General features: G+C 50.5%; 1 protein-coding gene across 1 annotated transcript; it reads left to right on the forward strand.

The window, feature by feature from the left end:
• The first annotated feature begins 177 nt into the window (after nt 1–177).
• Nucleotides 178–8865, forward strand: LOC100845926. The gene is made up of 5 exons (XM_003576333.4): nt 178–778; nt 1882–1888; nt 1983–2186; nt 3763–4203; nt 7772–8865. The coding sequence occupies exons 3-5, from the start codon at nt 2117–2119 to the stop codon at nt 8743–8745; spliced, it is 1485 nt and encodes a 494-aa protein (XP_003576381.3). The 5' UTR covers nt 178–778; nt 1882–1888; nt 1983–2116; the 3' UTR covers nt 8746–8865.
• The last annotated feature ends 10884 nt before the right edge of the window (nt 8866–19749 follow it).

The following is a 19749-nucleotide window of genomic DNA, read 5'->3' on the forward strand; positions in this document are numbered from 1 at the left end:
GTTATCAATTTTTATTCATTAAATAGTTGTCCATTTGGAGACATGATGGCTATCAGGGTGGATTGCAGAAGCATTTTTGTAACCTGTTAAATTCCTGATTGCTTGACGATCGTTGTATATTATTTTGTGTTGGAGAAAGCTTCTTTGTATCCATTTGCATGATTTTTTTTTCTTGGAGAAAAGCCTTCTTTTAAGCTGGTTGACAGTGCGTCCTAGTGGAAAGCTAGAGGAGATTTTCTAGAGGTCCGATCGTGGGCAGTTGAGCAACACTGTATTCAGAAAAGAACAACAGGCAGTAAGAATGGAAACCCTTGCTTTCACAATGATCCACAGGCTTGATTCTCGGAGCAATGAGCAAATCATACCAGTGCAGAGGGCTTAATAGTAACTTTGTGTCCCTTCTAAAGAGATGTTCATATTCATCTGTGATCCTTTCACATCCTTCTCACAGATCATTTTTTTTGTTATACATCCAGTATTGTGGGCGGTGAAAGTGTCTCATGTTGTATGCAGATTGAAGTGAACTTTCTACAGAGTCCAGAGATGTCGATGTAACTATACCTGTTTGCTATTATCACATCTTACCTGATGATATTATTCCTTATATGTAGGAAAAGAAAAACTAAGAGACACTTCTATTTATCTAGTACCAAGCTGGCCAGGGGGGATTGCCTAAGGAGCCCCTTGTTTCTTCCCAGCTTCCAATAAACCTTCTGGATGCACATAATCCAGTGTGGACTTCATTCAAAAGTTCCATAAGTTTATCTTTCAAGGCGTGGTAAGATACAAGAGTATCTGTTGTCCCCAGCTGAATTTAATATAGCCACATGACTTCAGCAGTTTTTAAGATGAGACTTCAAAGAATGAGAATAGAGTGGCTTCTATTAAATATTGCAATTTTAAGTAAACCTTTGAAACAAAAAAGGAAAAAGGAAAGAGTAATCGATATAAAGAGGCCTTTCAGTGATTCCATCATATCGTTAGGGATCTTGCACCCAGCTGCACTTCCAAGACAAATCTTGGGTAGCTTCATAGTTCATATGATCATATCTAGTTAACTTTGCAATAAAATGTAGTACCAACAATAACTGGATACTGGTTGCTCATTTTTAGGTGTGTTTTCTTGAAATGTGTAGAAGCATTCAGTGCTTCCAATTCCCTAAGACCAATGGCAATACTCGAAGCAGTATAGTCATAGACAAGCTTCAACTAAATTAAGTACAGCTACCATACATTTCCAATATGTGACACGGATAGCAGGGTTACAACTTGTAATATATTGCTATTTTCAAGAACATGTCACCGGTTAGACAATTACTGAGCTACGGTTTAGTCCAAACCAGCCGGCATAGTTGTATTTTTGTAAAATTTCATATTGGGAATTAATTTCTTCACTGTGCCAGTTTTCCAGGGCTTTGTAAAACCTGGGTTCAACACCGCTACTTGAAATAACCCTTTGATCTGATACTTGAAAGTAGATGTCACAATTTTTTCCCCGTTTCGTTCAAGGTGAGTTCCTGTTTTAGTGTCATGTAGCAATACTACTCTAGGCCTGTGATACAGTGATAGTGTAGATGAGTTTTATGAAGCATCCTCCCGTCTCCGTCAGGTTTCTTGTATGTTTGCAAAATAACATTTCTCTTTTGTACTCCCTCCGATCCTAAAGTATTGTCGAAATATTACATGTATCTAGACGCTTTTTAAGAATAGATACATCCATATTTGGGCAATTTGAGTCAATAATTTATGATCAGAGGGAGTAGTTATTAATTGGATCACCATCTTACAAAGACATAGATGTTGGAATTTGGAACAACGTAGAAGCTTTCAGCTTTAGACAAACTAATTGCATTGGAAGTAATGGCATTTTACTCTTGGCAGCTTGCAGGTATAACATCAGCACTGAAACAAGAATTAACGAGCACTTTGTGGTGCCTTTCATTGTTGGTAAAACCAGATACATGACCACACAATTACTTCAGCAAATTCAGGAACTGCAAGTGAAATTCCTTCGGTTGAGGGGAGGGTGGGATCACAGCTAGAAATGGCTGTTCGTTCATAAGAGGGAAGACAGGAACCCTGAGCTCAGATTCTTCTCCCAGAAGTTGAATTCAGAATGGATTGGAAGCTGAAGCTATCGAAGAGCGTGCCTAGGCTGAAGAACTCGCCTACGAGTCCGACTAAAGGTATCTCATGCCTCCCTGCTGTATGGAATGGATCCTCGAGTTCATCTGGTTCTTGGTGTACATTTTGTTTTACACTATATTGCTTAATTTCGATTTTATCGGTCTCTGCAAATTAAACATGTGTGATGCAAATTCAGTCACATCAGAGATGATCCAGCTTTTTAAACCGTAATAGTTGGAGCTTGGAGAATCTTCCTTTTACAATATAAACTTGATAATGAAGCGATACAGACAAACCAAGGAAATGGTTTGGGAAAGTCAGGGAGGTCGAAGCAAAGTGTTCTTTTGCTTGGAATGACAAACTAAGCTTTTTTGTTTTGGAGATTCCAAGGCAGGGGATCCCAAGCTATCCAGCAATTCTGGGATCGGAACTGATCTTATTTTCTAATCTCAACATGCAACATGTGTGCTTGCGCTGGTCCCTACCAAAACCGAGTTTTCTGACAATTTGCTTATTTCCTTACCTGAATTTGATCCTGAATGTTACCCATAGGCCATAGCCCAGATGTGCTAATTTTTGATTCATTAAATTGCTGTCTGAATTTGGGGTGTTTCTGCAGTTTGAATAGGATGTGCTTTATAGAATTTTGTTTGCATTCGGTGCGTATTCTACGAACCCCATCTGGGTGATACTTTTTTCAAACTTCTGAGGTTTTGTCTGAATAATTTTTTAGCTATCACAGGTCCGAGTTATCTGAATTACTGCGTGGTACCACGATTTTATTTTCTTCCAACTGATAATGAAATTGTGTGATAGTATATGTCATTGTTAATTATTGTAGTTTGAAGGTGCAATGCACCACGGTGTCCATTGGATCTAGGTGCAGACGTGCAATGCATTCTCCAGGTCATCGGACCATTTCCGGTTTTGACTTTCTGGAGAACAAAAATACTGCCTAGTTCAAATGCACCACATGTCTAGGATTCTAAACATAAGTCGTCACAAAAAAAAAGGATTCCAAAACATAATAAGGGAGAGAAAAGGAGGTGAAAAAGTGTATTAACCGGTTTATCAAAAACAAAACGAAACTTCCTCTCTTTCCTCATAGGTGGGAGTTACTCCCTCCCTTTCATGATACGACGATGACTAAGAATTCCGCTTGTGAAATATGAAACCATAAGTATTACTAAGTACTTTTAAAAACGAATCTAGTGATATACCAATGAATCTTAATGAGTGATTTTTCATCAAAGATTGTCTTAACGAAAACTTAGCTAATGGGATGACTTATATCATGAAACGGAGGGAGTACCTACCCAGTAATAATCTTCCTAGGTTCCTGATCACCGTAAGTCACATGCAACGAAATGCAAACATAAGTTCAGATATCATTTTATTTTTCTCTTTTGAGAAATCCAACGCATTTCGTTTCTACATCTCTTTTTATTTCTTCACAATCCAGGTATCACCTCCATGCAAAGTTCCTTGCGTCAGATCTCGTAGGAATCTTGAAAACTTTTGGTCTTAATTGGTCCTGCTGGAAAGTTGCATGCCTCTCTCTCCTTGTAGCCGGTGAATTTAATTGGTTTGGATTTTTCACTGTTTTGTCCGGGATTCTGTTTTGGTTTGTTGCAGCTCAGCTGTGTGACAGACAGACATTACAAAAATATGGCCAAGTTGCGGCGGCCAATTATACCGAGACGAGACGAGACGAGACGAGATCCAAGAATGTTAAAGCCCTGTGCGCTCTACCTAGCAAGCATCTCTCGTATCACTCTGTCCCAGACCTTCCCTCCATTCTTCTCAACCGCCGATCGATGCCGACCGACCCGCATGCCGCCGTTTCACCGTCAACGGCAGCGGCAAGGAACAGCAGCAGTAGCAGCAGCAGCAAGATGCAGAAGCTGCTGAAGTCGGCCTTCAAGCGCGGCGAGTCGCCGAGCGCTGCCATGGGGGAGGAGACGGCGGAGCTCAGCCCATCGGCGCCTGGGCGGACGCCGTCGGGGAGGCGGGTCGGGCGGCTGCGGAGCAACGACGCCGGCGACCGGTCGAGCCGCGAGAGCGTTGAACTGGATGGTGAGACGGCCTCCCTTCACTTGCGTTTTGCTATGATCGATGCTTCCGTGTGTTCTGTGTGAAATTAGCTACTTTCACCGATCCATATTAATTATCGCTAATTTAGTACAACGACAACTAATATGGATCAGAGTAAAGTATATCATTTGAGAGTTTCTATCATAGCCATCCAATTAAAAATTTCTCATCATTTTATACATATACGAATCTTGCACGAATCTCAGTGATTGGATCGGATGATTTTAGCGTCGACTTAAAAATAGTTATTTCTCAGTAGTCTTAGAAATAACAAATTCCCATTTCTTTAAGCTAAAACATGAGACGCCAATGGCAAAGCTCAATGCCTTAGGTGAAATTTATGATTTCTTCTGGCGTCGGAAATCCCAATCGGTTTGTCCTTGTTTTGGAAGGTTTGCAATGGCAAGGCTCCCCCCCTTTTTTTTGTTTGGCTGGTCTAATTTGTTTGTTTTGTTCTCAACATGTCACACTCAACGCTTAGGAGTAGTGTCACGTAATCACATCACTCCATGGGGGGTTAATATTGTATTGTAGATGGTAATTTCCAGAGGCATACGTAATGGCACTACTACAGAAACGGTTATCAGTAACGGTCGAAAAATCATATCAGTAACGGTCGGGGCCGTTGTTACTAATTTTGTGTTACTGATGACCTTACTGATGATACCCATCATCAGTAACGGTCGGCCCGACCTGTACCATGATGTATATATACATCAGTGGCGGTCGCGTCTCCCCATCACTGTCGGTCGATCGACCGACACTAATACATTTTCGGTATTTAAAATAATAATTAAAACCACAGTAAATACACAGGAAATACACAGCAAATTATATATAGCACAGCAAATTATATACAGAATGTATCTCATCACAGAAAAATACATATAAAGCCGCATCACATCACATCACATCACATCATTTAAAGCATACAATTGTATATAAGCTGCATCATATAAAGAATACAAATGTATCTCACTTCACGACATTGATTACAAAGTGTCAAAATTTCATAGAAGCATAATTACAAAGTGTCAAAATTTCATGAAAGCATATAAAGAATACAAATGAATCTATTGTCGTGGGTGAACCCTAGACACGACTTGTTCCACGTGTTCGAAGAAGAACCCTACTCATGTGTGCCCAGCTAACTCAATTATCCACTACGACAAACTACAAATCATGCTCTTATAAATCAGCAAGCTAACACTTGTATACATATGACAGCAACATATAAACAGCAACAAAAATAATATATGACAGCATCATATAAAAAACCTAATTATATAGCAGCAGCAGTAAACAGCATGTTAAGGTGGCTTGAATAAGCAGCAAGGCTAAACAATATAAGCAGGAAGGCTAATGTGCAGCAGTAAACAACATGTTAAGTTCTAGGTGCACAAATAACAATGTGTGCCCATGTACTAACCCTACAATGTACTAACCCTATATCAAATTTTCATAATCTAAATCGGGATATTGCCCACGTACTAAATTTGACAGCAACAAACCCTTCTAACAGATGCTGAACTCCCAATTTTCATAATATAAATCAGGATATTGCAATCAAATCCTAACCCTAACCCTAACCTGTGGCTCGGGGAGGAGGCGATCGGGCGAGGACGACGCGGGGTGGCGGCGCTCGGGGAGGAGGCGGTCAGGCTCGGGGACGACGGTCGGGGACGACGGGCGGCGCTCGGGGAGGAGGCGGTGCGGGGTGGCGGCGGTCGGGCGAGGACGACGCGGGGAGGAGGCGCTCGGGCTCGGGGACGAGGACGCGGCATCGAGCTCGGGCGGCGTCGCGGAGGAAGACGGCGGCGTCGGGCGGCGTCGGGTAGGAGGCGCTCGGGCTCGGGGAGGAGGAAGATGGCGGCGTCACGGAGGAGGCACTCGGGCTCAGGGACGAGGACGCGGCGTCGGGCTCGGGCAGTGCGCGGGATCGACGGCGGCAGCGGCGCGAAAATCCGCGGCGCTTCCGCTAGGGTTAGGAAATCCCACAGCTGGTCTCTCGGGTTAGGTGAGGACGCGCATGCAAGAATGATTCTATGTGTTTCGGCTGGTTCCGTTATATACCCCATGCACATCTGTAACGGGCAGATAAGGGATGCGACCGTTACTGATGTCTAGAAGAACATCAGTAACGGGCGTGTGGCTCAACGACCGTTACTGATGTAAGAACATCAGTGGCGGTCGCACAGTAGCCGCCCGTTACTGATGTGCTCCTATACATCAGTAACGGTCGCATAGTAGCTAACCGTTACTGATGTGCTGCTATGCTTCTTGGGAGTTGTATTTCTCTAGTATTTGTGAATTTCTCTAGTACAAATTTGTATTCATGCATTTCTCTAGTACAAATTTCAATTCATGCATACAACTCCCAATTCATGCATACAAATTTCAAAAAATACATCACATGCATACAAATTTCAAAAAATTCATATACTTCGGTACCTGGGGTACCTGCGGTGCTCGCCGGCGGCCATGGCGCGGTCGGGCGGCACCTCGCCGTCGCCGGAGAGGAAGGGGCCGCAGCTGGTCCGTCACGACGCGCGGCGCGACCAGCTGCGGCTCTGCACAGCGTATTTAAAACGCGAGTTACATCAGTGTCGGTCGAGGTTTTCTCGACCGTTATTGATAATCGTGTACACATCAGTAACGGTCGAGCTGGTCCGACCGTTACTGATACATGGTTCATCGGTGGCGGTCGCCCCTTAACCGACCGTTACGGATGTAACTCGCGAGCTATGAGTGTTCATCAGTGGCGGTCGGGTCGCGCGACCGCCACTGATGTGTGGCTGGGCGGGGACGGACGGTGCCTGCTCGGTTCATCAGTAACGGTCGTGGCCGCGACCGACACTGATGTTCTTCATCAGTAACGGTCACGCCGGACCCGTTACTGATGTGGCGTCGCATATAGACCGTTTTGTAGTAGTGTGGTGATGAAGCAACGGAGCTCATTTTATCTACCGAAATAACAAAGGACAAAGAGATCAAGAGAACTGGTCGTGGCAAACACAGTTGACATCACAGGACGTTGTGCCATTATCCAAATCCAATTCCACTATTTTCTCCTTGTTGCAAAATTTATTTTAGCAATGAAGGAGAGGGCTAGGTGAAGAGACCGTTGCCTTAATTTCCTCACTCAAATCTGCAAAGCCAGCAGTTAGGGGGCGTACGTGCATTTTGCATCGTGCCATGAATTATGCTGCCGATGAAGTTTGTTTTTGCCAGCACGCATACATGGTTTTATTTAAGAGTTCCAACATGTGGTCACGATCAGCGATGGTTCCCCTTGTGGTAAAAAAAAAACAGAGAGATCACTCGCAAAGCGTTGGACAACTTGGACTTGGACACTTGTTGTAAATTGTGGACAGCTGGTTCTATATATACATCATATTCCATGCAATGAAGTACGGAGTATTAATTTCTTCAATTTTGCATTAATTTACGTATTTTGTAGCCCAATGTCTTGTAAATTGGACTGCAAATGCATGATGAAATGAAGTATCTGAAAGGCGCCGTAGTGATGATAATATAATGTTGGACGTAGGATCCAACAAGGAGGTGGCGGCGCAGCTGCGTGAGGCGAAGATCCAGCCGGCGTACGAGGCGTTCCCGTTCGAGGAGAAGATGAAGTCGCCGCTGCTGCCCGTGCCTTCCTCAAGCCGGTTCCTGTCCCTGCTACTGCTGCCACGTGCCACGGACGGGTCCCACACCCGGTACAGGTCCCTGGAGGACACGCTGGCCCGGGCGGACGCGTGGCTGTCCTCGTCCCGCGCGTCCGGGGTGCCCATCCGTCTGGCCAGCGTGCAGACGGAGGCGCTCCTGACCAAGATCTCCGGCGAGTCCACGGCCGCCACCACCGTGTCCGACCTGGGCGCCCACATGTCCAACGCCAGCCTCTACGGCTTCGAGGACTACCACGGCGTCGACATCGGCGTCGTCCGCGCCGTCCGCCTCTGGTACGCGCCGGAATCGCCGGAGCCGGAGCCGTCGGAGATCGCGGTGGAGATTGGGCTGCGGCAGGGGGACACGAGGCTGGGGTTCGCAATCAGCAGGACGGAGGAAGGGTTCATCCACGTGTCGTCGGTGGCGGAGGCTAGCACGCCGGGGGTGGCGTCCGCGAGGTCGGGGCTGCTGGAGCTGCACGCGGCGGCGAGGCGGGCGGCGAGGCTGCTGGTGGTGTCGAGGGTCGGCGGGGAGAAGGTGCTGCCGTGGATGGTGTCCACGGCCGGGGACGTCAGGTGCTACGACACCGTGTCGCTCAGCCAGAAGCTCTCGCTGCACCGCCACGCGCTCAGGCCCATCACGCTGCACTTCCTCGGCTGGGACCGGAGCCTGCAGGATGACCACCACGGCGGCGGCTGCGGCGGCGGCCAGATTGCCAGCCCGCCCGTGCTCATGCTCATGCCCCCGCCGCCGCCTTCGCCGCAGGAAGATGAGGACGATGTGGATGGGTCGGGCGGCAAGCACGGCTCCTCGTTTACCTTCCAGAACATCGGCCTCCCGGATAGCTGGCTCTGATATCAAATGCGTATCTTTTCTTGTTATTTAGCTTTTGTCTCTGCTCAGAGATGATCCTCAAGAACGAAAGCTGCTACTGGAAGCTACTAATCGTACATCTGTGATGAACGTTTCTTTTTCTGTATATATGTGTGGATCGATCGAGCGCATCGCATTCGCATCCAAGCCCAACGATCACAGACATGCATGCCACCTCCATCGACTAGGGAAATCTTGCCATGTTCCTCAGTCTTTGGCGTGTAGCCGTACCCACCAAATTTCTTTGACATGACAAAACCAAATCAAGGAACCAAACGACTCTCCAGCCTAGTGCCAAACTTTAAAAAAAAAATTACAGTACCATCGTCCGACTGCTTTGCTTTTAAATGATATTTATTTACCCCTATGAAATGGCGAAGAATTGAGGGATTGTCCCAAAGGAAAAAAATTGCGTGGGCGCCGGGCTCCCCGCGTCCGCTGCCTGCCCTGTCAACCGTTGATCGGATCGAGCGAGCGAGCGCAGCGCTGCACAGACTTAGCGTCCATTTGTTTGGGCTCCTAGGAGCTGCTCCAACGGATTCTAGGCCTTATAAGCTGGAGCGCAAACAAACACTCATTTTTGGGCTGGATTCTCGTAGCTGCTCCCGTGGAGCACTCCATCGAAACGCACTGCCGACCGGAAGCTGCGAAATAGGTGCTTCTCGCAGCTGCTATCGGCTCCAAAACGTAACTTTTACCGAAATACCCTCCCACCAAATAACATACAACATCAAAATTGCCCTTATACCGCTTCGAGCTTCTTTTCATCTCCCGACCCGTCTGCTGCATCTCTGCTCCGAAGCCATTCGCTAGGGTTCCTCCCTTGCTGGGCTGCTCCCCACGCCGCCCGCCGCCCCATGCCTCCCCACGGCGCCGCCGCCGCCCCTTACCTCTCCACTGCACGACCGCTTCCTTCCCTATTCCTCCGCCGCACGCCGCCCCCTCTCCTTCCTCTGCACGCAGCAGCAGCTCGCGCGCCTGATCTCCCCAATCCACGGCCACCGTCCAACGCTGCCCGGGGGAGACGAAGAGCCACAGCCCCCAGAGTCCTCCCCGATGACCTGCTTCTCCAGCTGGCCCCGACGCCCCTCCTCCGAGCCGCGTCGCCCCTCCTCTGCGCCGGCCTCCTCTCCCACTACTCCGAGCTGCGTCGCCACCTGATCTGCTTGTCGAATGCCATTGAGTAGCGCTGGCGGAGTTCTCGCCGTCCCTACGCATCCGGCCTCTCGCTAATCACCGGTGCCCAGCCGTTTGGATGTTGCTTCTTGCAAGTTGCAGCATTTTCCCTCAGACACGTACATAACTGTATTGGTGATTTGTTTTTTCTGTACATACGGTGCCTTCACCTTATTGAGCAAATAATTTTTTTGCCTATATATATTTTTCCAATGTACCAGTATCTCGATTGCAAGACTCGAATGTGACTATATGAGTACACTAGGATTTTATTATCATGTACTCGCTCCAATTCATATTAATTGTCTCAAATTTGCTAAAATATGAATGTATTTATGCCTAAAAAGCGTCTCGATACATGTAATATTTCGACAACTAATATGGATCGGAGGGAGAACTACGTATTTAATCTACAGAACTATAGGGTCATTTAGGTCATTTAGGTCATTTCAGCACATTCCAGTTGCAGCTGCGGCCGGACAATCAGACAGCTCCAATCTTCCAGCTGTAGCTATCAGCCACAGCTGATTCTGGAATCTGCAGCTATGGAGCTCCAACCCAAACAAACACAACTTTAGGGCACCCACGATGAAGTTGATCGCCAACACCGGCCACGGCTTCGCCCGACGCCGGCCCCGATTGTCGCCGCGTCCCCGATCTCATCGGGCTTCGCGTGCGCAGGATGCAGACCTCGCCGTCGCCGGCTTCACCGCGCCGACCCCGACCCCAACCCCAACCTCGTCTTCACAGGCTCCTCCACCATGCACGAAGCCCGATGATATTGGGGACGCAGTGGCAATCAGGGGCGGGCGGCGGCAGTCGTGTTGTCGATCAATGTGGTCGTGGGTGCCCTACATCTGTGCTGCGATGCGCTTGCTCGCTCAATCCGATCGACGGTTGACAGGGCGGGCAGCAGACGCGGGCGAGCGGGCGATGGCCGAGCCGACACGGGGGACTCGTTGGGCGAGCCACAAGACGCATCGCGGGTGCCGCCGTTCGATCCGAAGTCACGGCCATCGGACGTGGAGCACGCGCGCGGGTGAGCCCGGCGCCCACGCGATTTTTTTCCTGTTTCGGCCTCTACGTGTTCTTATCTCCGCAATTGGTCTGTCGCATCCCTGCCGTTGATTGTTTTTCCCCCGATCTACGACGCTGGATGTGTGTCTTGCGGAGTCTTCTGGATGTGTCCCCCCCCCCCTCTCTCTCTCTCTCTCTCGTCTTGCGCCAGCGACGCCGCCAGCCTCCCCGGCTCCTCCGTCGCCGCCACTTCCTCGAGACCCACTCCACCACACATTCCTTCCCCAATCCACCATCTCATTTGTCCCAATCCATCGCCATCCACCCATCTCTCCTTCACTGTTTCGGAAAGGTAAAGCCACCGGTGAGAGCGCGAGCGCCATGAGGGGCAGCGGCGATGTCAAGTCCTTCTTGCGGTAGCAGAAGGCCTGCTCCGGCACGGAGGCCACCTCCATCGACGGCGTATCCAAGAAGGCGTCGGGCCACCACCCGAAGCCTGCAGCTGCGGCTCATCCCGTCTGACCCCATGTAATCACCCCTCTCTTCTGGTCCTCCCTCCCAGCGATCCTCTCTCTCCCAGCCTCCCAGGCTCCGAGCGCTCCCTCGCTCCTCCCCACCCCTTCTCCCGGCTAGGGTTTTCTCACCACCGTCGCCACCTGCAGCTCCACCGCCTTCCTACCTCCTGCTTCGTCGAGGTCGCCCCAAACTCCGCCGCTGCCGTCCTTGCACTCCCCAGCCATACTCTCATGTATGGAGAAACATCCCCCCCTTCCCATGTCTGGCTTATTTAGTTGTTTAGGGCTGGACTTGAGCGTTTCAGTTAGGTGAGTTTCGTGCCATATGATTTCTAATGGTTCTGTACACTAATCTGAATTTCAGTTGGTTCCTTCCTTTTTGTGCCATTAATTTGTTTATTCTCGAATCTTGATAATATTGGATCGACTGGTCTAATATTGATGCCTAAGGATATGTGGTCGGTCATGCACAAACAACATCAACATGGTCTTCCATAACATCAACATGGAGAAGAGAAACATTTCTGTCTTTGTGTTTTACTACCTCATCTTTCCCAAAGCTTTAAGAATAAGGGTCTGTCTAGCGAACAGGCGCCTGGTTTTGAGATTCAAATCAGTCGCCTGTTATTTATGTAAATCCAGTCGTCTGTTATTTATGTAAAATCCAGTCGTCTGGTTTGAGACAAAAAAGCAGTCACTTTTTTGTATGCCTCACATCTTACATCTAAGGGACAGAAACAAATCCAAGACTATTGTGTATTTCCCTCCAGAAATTTAGAACTTCTGTTCCGTATGAGTTTGTTCTGGGCCTGTTTCTGGTACTCTTTTGCACTGGGCTATCGTCTGATTGCACAGAACTATCAGAAAAGGGTATCGATCAGAAAAATCTAGAAGAAACGATCCCATATAGCAGATCGGTAGTAGATTTCAAATTGTGTATAGCTACAATTGGAACAGGGAAATTAGTACAAGTTACAGGCGCATGACCCTCGGCATAGAAGGCTGTAGTTTATACACTTCCTATGACCAAAAATTTAGAAAACTGATACTAATTGTACAGTAATTCTTCTGGATTGGACAGGAAGCCCACATAGAGACATTAATGATTATAAATAAGACAAAAGAAACTAGATGAAAAACACAGAGCTGAGGCCTGAGATTGATAATGGCCGAGACTCAAAATTCTGCATACTTGTGGCTGGAGGTAGATCAAAATTAGATGCTGATACTAAGACATGGCTATGAGTAAATCAAAAGGCTGAAAAACGACTACACTGAAAAATCTTATGTGTCTCGAGACTGAAACTAACACCAAGGCAAAAATAGGGACACAACCCTGAGATAAACTGGGAATTTAACTGATAATCAACTGAGAAAACTGAGAAAGGCAAAGGCAAACGACTGAGATCAATGACTACTACGAATACTAAAACTGAGACAATAGAAAATGACTAAAAAATGAAAATTACACTAAGTGCATGATATGATTACCCCTTTGCAAAACATGCAAAAAAACTAGACAGGGCGTGCAAAAAACTTCGAAAAGAAGTTAACTAGAGTGCTGGAATTGCACAAGTGAAACCGGGCAATTTTAAAAGGGATTGAAAAGAGAGTTAACTAAAGTGGGTCTTACATGTGTTAATTTCAGTATGAAACCCTGTGGAGGCCACCGAGGCAGCTGGGGCATTTAAATCACGGTGGTTGTCGTAGCACGGGGCTTTGACACCGGGGATGCTCGAGCACCCCCTTTTTGGTTCGGCATTGGGCGACGGGGATCGCTACGGCGATTGCCGGCGGGGCCAATGCGAAGCGCTACAGCATGCAATGAGCACGGACACGCGTTTTACCCAGGTTCGGGCCAACCGGAGGTGTAAAATTCTACGTTCTGCTTGTCTGAACTCGTATTGACGGAAGAACAAGTGCATACAAGTTGCCGGGGGTAACTCCTGGGTGCTCTCTTTTTTTGGCTAAGTGTCCCTTGCTACTTTGGAGCTACTGCTAGTGAAGCTCCACCAGTTGGTCAGCGAACGACCTAGTCAACCATGCAACTATCCAACCATCCCTTTGACCGCTGGCGGGGGTCCTCCTCTTATAGCCAAGGGGATACCACAGGTGCCACGATGCATGGTTTACAAGTGGCGAGCAGGGAGCTCGGGCACCTCCTCCTCGGTGCGCTGGCATACATGCAGGAATACTAGCCTTGTAGTTAGGGGTCTAAGGCCTAAAAACTACTCTTGGACAGCCATTGTTTGCCTGACTTGACGAGGAACCCCCTCCCTGTCGGTTCATTAAATGCGCCGCGCGCCTCACTCCTTGTCCTGACGAACCCCGCGCGCCCACGTGGCGCCGCAGTCCTGCTTACTCGGCCCCGCCCTCGCAGTGGAAACCTGTGCCCGGGAGCGCCCCTCCCGGCAAGTACCTTCCGGGGAGGTGCCCAGGCGGGAATTCTCCCCCGAAGCCCCGCTAGTCCTGCCGGGCTGGTAGCTTGCCGGGCGGCTTGTATACTTCCACCCGGGGTGTGACCCTCCCGGGAAGCAAGCGAGGCGACCCGCGCGTCGTGCAGTGGTGTACCCCAGGTGCCACTGGTGTGACAGTAGCCCCCGGGCGTGGGCCGGCAACGCCTGCTCCCGGGCGGACTCCTCCCTGGTCGGTTGCCGGGCTACGCCCTTAACCGACGCGTGGGTCCTAAGCCGCCTCGGGCCCGCGTCTCCCCGCTGTCCCAAGGACCCCACCGTTACGGGCAGAGTAGTGGGCGCGAGATTTCCGCCGTAACCTCCCCCTTAATCATTGGAAGTTAAGGCCACTCTTCGCATTATCCCTTTAATTAGTAATTACCCTAGCGCGCCCGTAGGGTACGGATGCGACCGTTACCGAGCTGCGGGGTGCTATAAGGCCCCATTGCTGCGCCGAGGGGTGAACACTTAGCCCCCCGGCCTTTCTCCTCTGTCTTCCGACTCCCTGTGCCCACGAGCCTTGCTAGCTTCCGCCCATGCTTCCCATGGCGCCCCCCACCACCAGGAAGGGAAAGGAAGGGAAGGCCCCAAAGAAACCGGCGGCCACCAAGGCCGCCGCGGACAAAGAGCAGAAGAAGCGGGCGATGAGGGCCACGCTCACCTTCTACCGGCCCGGCTACAACAGCGAGGCGTTGGCCAAGATCCAGCATGCCATTGCCTCCGGGTTCAACGAGCACGGGGAGACCCTGATCTTCCCCGTCGGCGCCGACCCCCAGGAAAACGACTTCCGGGTGTTCGGACACTTCATCGTCGCAGGACCGCCGTTCTCCCTGTTCCTCCATGCGCTCATGGAGTCGTACCAACTACGGGTGGCGCAGCTCCACCCCTCCTCCCTCTATCTCCTCGCCACCTTCCAATTCCTCTGTGAAGCGTTTGTCGGGGTAATGCCGTCGGTGGCGCTGTTCCAGCACTACTTCTACCCCCGCATCGATAACGCGAACGCGATGTCGTCGGGGGTGGTGTTCCGCGCCAGCGACCGGATGAAGTCCGAGTTCATCGTCCGGTTGGAAAAGAAGATCGAGAAGGAATGGCGGGGCGACTGGTGTTGGGTTCGGGTGGAAGACCCCGAGGAATTCATCTACTCGCCCACCGAGCTGCCGCAACCCAACAGCGGCTGGCGGGACCGGTACCACCACGATGCCGATCTTCTCCCCATAGTGGAGAAGATCAAGGCCTTGCGGCTAGCAGGGCTCACCGACGTTGATGTGGTGCGCACATTCATCAGCCGGCGCGTCGCGCCACTCCAACTGCGCTCCCGCCCCGCGTGGATGTACACGGGATCCGGGGACAGGACACGCCTCCATCGCGAAGGCGTGGACCGGGAATCTCTCCAGGTGTGGGTGAAGGGGATCTCCGGCGAGGACGTCCCCGCCACGGGGTTTCCGTCGGGGGTTATCTCCCTCCACGCCGGCGTTCCGGGGCTGACCGACATCACCGCCTCCTTCCCGCCCTGCAACCAGTGGGGGCTGATGGACGACTCCCCCACTCGGACCCCGCGCGCTCCTCCGCCTGCGCCTCGCGGGAAGCAGGTGCTTGAAGAGAGCGGGAGCGAGTCCGAGGTCAGCTGGCCCTCCCTTCCGTCCTCGGACGACGAGGTGGGCCAGCCTGCTGCGACCCGAGAAGTCGTCCCCGTGGACGACGAGGGGGAGGATGAGGAGGACGACGCGCCCCTTATCGTGCGCAGATCGAGGGCGCCCGTAGCGGCAGCGACTACCTCCGCAGCGGCTGCCCGCGCCACAGCCGGGGCCTCTTCTGCAGCGGTCCCCGGCGCCGCGGCGGCGGCTCCCTCGACAGGTCCTACGGCGCCCCAGGCTGCGGCTACCCCACGGGCGCCCATGGCGCCGCCCGCACGGGGGCTCTTCCGGGGCCTCAAGCTCCAGCTCAACCCCCCGAAGGACGGCACGCCGGCTGGCGCCGGCAAGAGGGGGAGGGCTGATTCGCCTCCTGCCGCGCCGGGCAAGAGGCCGGCAGTAGCACCGACCCGGCTGACGCGGGGGCCAGCGGCGCCGCTGATGCGCCTGCTGCCGACTCGGCCCCGATGGAGGTGGCGCCGGCAACAGGTACCACATCATGCCCTACTCCTTTGCTTCCATTCCCTTCGCTAGCTGATCCGCCACCATACGGTGGTCCTCTCTTCCCGCAGGCGACATCCAGCCCGCAGCAGGCGTCCCGGCAACGGCGGCCGGAACGGAAGAGGAGGAAGATCCTCCCGCAAGCCCGACGGCCCCGCGAGGTACTCGTTCAGAACCTCCCGCGTCCGCCTCCGGTCAACCTAGCTAACACTCCAGATTCTAACCCTTCTATCTGCTGCAGGCCCAACCGTGCCCGCGCCGGGAGCGGGCGATGTGGTGATTGACCTGGACCCCGTCGCCGGGGTCGCTGGGATGGCGGAGGAATCGGAGGTAGCTCCCGCGCCAAGCCCCACCACGCCGACCGCAGCAGCGGTGTCAACCACTGCCGTCCCTGAAGCGGCGCTCGACGACGCGCCAGCAGCCACAGAGGCTGCCGGGGCGGGCTCTCCGGCCAGCCAGCAGGAGGCGGCTCCTGCCGGGGGCGCGGCAACCCCATCATCCCCGCAGCCCTTTGGCGCTGGGGCTTCACGCGAATCGATCCGGGGTCACCAGCCCGCTTGGGGGGCATGGTGGTTGGCTCTGTCGTCGAAGACGAGGCCTATGTTGGTGTAGATGTCACCGCCGGCGGTCACCGGCGAGCTCTCCTCACGCGCCCCCTACCTGGCGCGCCAGATGTCGTAGCACGGGGCTTTGACACCAGGGATGCTCGATCACCCCTTTTTTGATTCGGCAGTGGGCGACGGGGATCGCTCCGGCGATCGCTGGCGGGGCCAATGCGAAACGCTACAACATGCAATTAGCATGGACACGCGTTTTACCCAGGTTCGGGCCACCCGGAGGTGTAAAACCCTACGTCCTGCTTGTCTGAGCTCGTATTGACGAAAGAACAAGTGCTTACAAGTTGCCGGGGGGAACTCCCGAGTGCTCTCTTTTTTTGGCTAAGTGTCTCTTGCTACTTTGGGGCTACTGGTAGTGAAGCACCACTAGTTGGTCAGCGAACCAACTAGTCAACCATGCAACTATCCAACCATCCCTTTGACCGTTAGCGGGGGTCCTCCTCTTATAGCCAAAGGTATACCACAGGTGCCACGATGCATGGTTTACAAGTGGCGAGCGGGGAACTCGGGCAGCTCCTCCTCGGTGCGCTGGCATACATGCAGGAATACTAGCCTTGTAGCTAGGGGTCTAAGGCCTAAAAACTACTCTTGGACAGCCACTGTTTGCCTGACTTGACGGGGAACCCCCTTGCTGTCGGTTCATTAAATGCGTCATGCACCTCACTCCTTGTCCTGACGAACCCTGCGCGCTGGGCACCCGCCGCGGGCCCACGTGGCGCCGCAGTTCTTCTTACTCGGCCCCGTCCTCGCAGCGGAAACCTGCGCCCGGGAGCGCCCCTCCCGGCAAGTACCTTCCCGGGAGGTGCCCAGGCGGGAATTCTCCTCCAAAGCCCTGCTAGCCCTGCCGGGCTGATAGTTTGCCGGGCGGCTTGTATACTGACGCTCGGGGTGTGACCCTCCCGGGAAGCAGGCGAGGCGACCCGCGCGTCGTGCAACGGTGATACCTCGAGTGCCACTGGTGCGACAGTGGTAATCGATATTTTCAGCTGTCACTATAAAATTGCAAGACCCTTTGACATAATTTTCAGGAGTAAGCTCACCAAATTAGACAGAATCAAAATACTGAACATGTGACGGAAATGAGAAACCAAATTTTTTAAAAGAGAGACATTCTTTGAAACAAGATGAAACAATTGAGATAACGACAAATAGACAGAAACAGAAGGTATACCGAGGTGCTACAGGAACTAGACGGTGCATTTGCCAATTATGAAAAGGCTATAGTTGAATTTAAAGATTCACTGGTATGTACAAATTGTTATTGAAAAAGGTAGTCCAGTTTGGACATATTCAAAAATTTCAGTAGCTAACAAAAGAGCACGAATTCAATTCAATTGCAATGCATGGACCCTAGAATTGCAGTATTTTTAGAGGGTGCAATCTATATTAAGAGCACTGAATTAAATTAAAATCAGTACACAAAGAAGCAGCGCTGAAGGGTGAAAATTTAAATTGAAAGGCAGTCCAGATTGGACAGATTTTAACAAATTCAGTAGCAAACATGAATCTAACCCTAAAATTTACACTACTGCATCTAAGCCAGCCTTCAAAACACACAATCACACCTAGTACAAGAGTACAACACACATCACTACAGCAACCAAAACACCCATTTCGGTGAGGGTACAAAGGAAGCAACCAAAAACACATGCCGAAGAGGATAGAGATGGTCTTGCCCTTCCTGAATTCTCCTAGCCACATTAAGATTAGCGAAAATCAGAGGCAAAATCTTGAAGAAACAAGGCTAACCAAAGCAGAATAGGGGGGAAACATTCACCGGAAGGGAGCGAGCAAACTCCGACGCCGACGAGCAAACTGACCCGCCCAGCCTCTACGGGCCCGTACTCCTCGCCGACGCACACTAGCGCGTGCAATTGCATTTGATTATACGCCAGATTGCGCAAAGTAAACTACATACAATTGACATTAATTTGCATCTTTGTTCTGAACAAAATACATAATCTACAGGTAAGGAACACTGGAATGCAATTCAAAAAGGGAACAACTGCAATTGCATTTGATTATACGCAAGATTGCACAAATGAAATTACATGCAATTGACCTTTGTAGCTATCTTGTTAGCTAAATTCAGAGTCAACGGGTAAGGAACAACAAACTGGAATGCAATTAAAATTTGCAACTGCAACTGACTACATTAAGAGGTGCAATTGCAGCTGGTTAAAAGAAAAATTGCAACTGCAACTGATAGCAGTAAGAGGTGCAATTGGACTGAAAAACTTGAATTTTAATTTCATAATTAGGATACTACAACTGCAACAGATCACTAGAAAAATTGCACTGACCACAAAGAAAAAGAGTAACTGCAACTAACTGCAAAAAGGAGTGCAAATAAGTTTATAGTCTGAGTGCATCTACAACTACAAATCAGTGCAATTGGATTGAGAAAAAAGAGCCACCTCACATAACACACCACAGAACATCAATTTCAACAAAATTTGAGAAAAGTAAGTATGGGACAGAGTGTAGCATCGTGGACAGGCCACCGACTCATTAGGTGGGACCTCAGATGAGGAGATGGGTTTCTAAACTTGAATTTATGAGAACTGGAGATGGGATTAATGTGTGGTTAATGTGTCATGAGTCATGACGGCTGAAATGGGGAAGAGAGGAAGCAAATCCAACTGATCGGCCGATCAAAACCCACCCAAAAGTAAGATTAAACCCCAGATTAAGAGAGATAGAGGAGAAAAAGGTTGGCGAAGAGCATGAACGGTAACCTGGATCGATGTGCACCAAGGTTGGTCTTCGCAGTTCACTCTCCTATTTGCCCTTGTGTTGGAACCTTGCTCTCCCAACACGCCCCAGGCTCAGCAAATATCTCAAGACGCGGGACAAAAGAGAAACCTAGATGTCAATGCTTCTATTGATTTCAGGGATAAAGAACAGATGACTCATCCACAAGAAGACAGAGTCATGTACAATTGGAACAACCAGCATCATAGTATGTGTCATCATGTTAGTTCTTATCTCCTACTAGTGTAAAGATCAAATGGACATTTTTTGTTTGCGGCTAGGAATCAAGCAGCAATGAAATGAGATTTGAGCAAAGAATTAG

This window comes from Brachypodium distachyon, chromosome 4 (assembly GCF_000005505.3).
Source record: "Brachypodium distachyon strain Bd21 chromosome 4, Brachypodium_distachyon_v3.0, whole genome shotgun sequence".
Lineage (NCBI taxonomy): Eukaryota > Viridiplantae > Streptophyta > Magnoliopsida > Poales > Poaceae > Brachypodium > Brachypodium distachyon.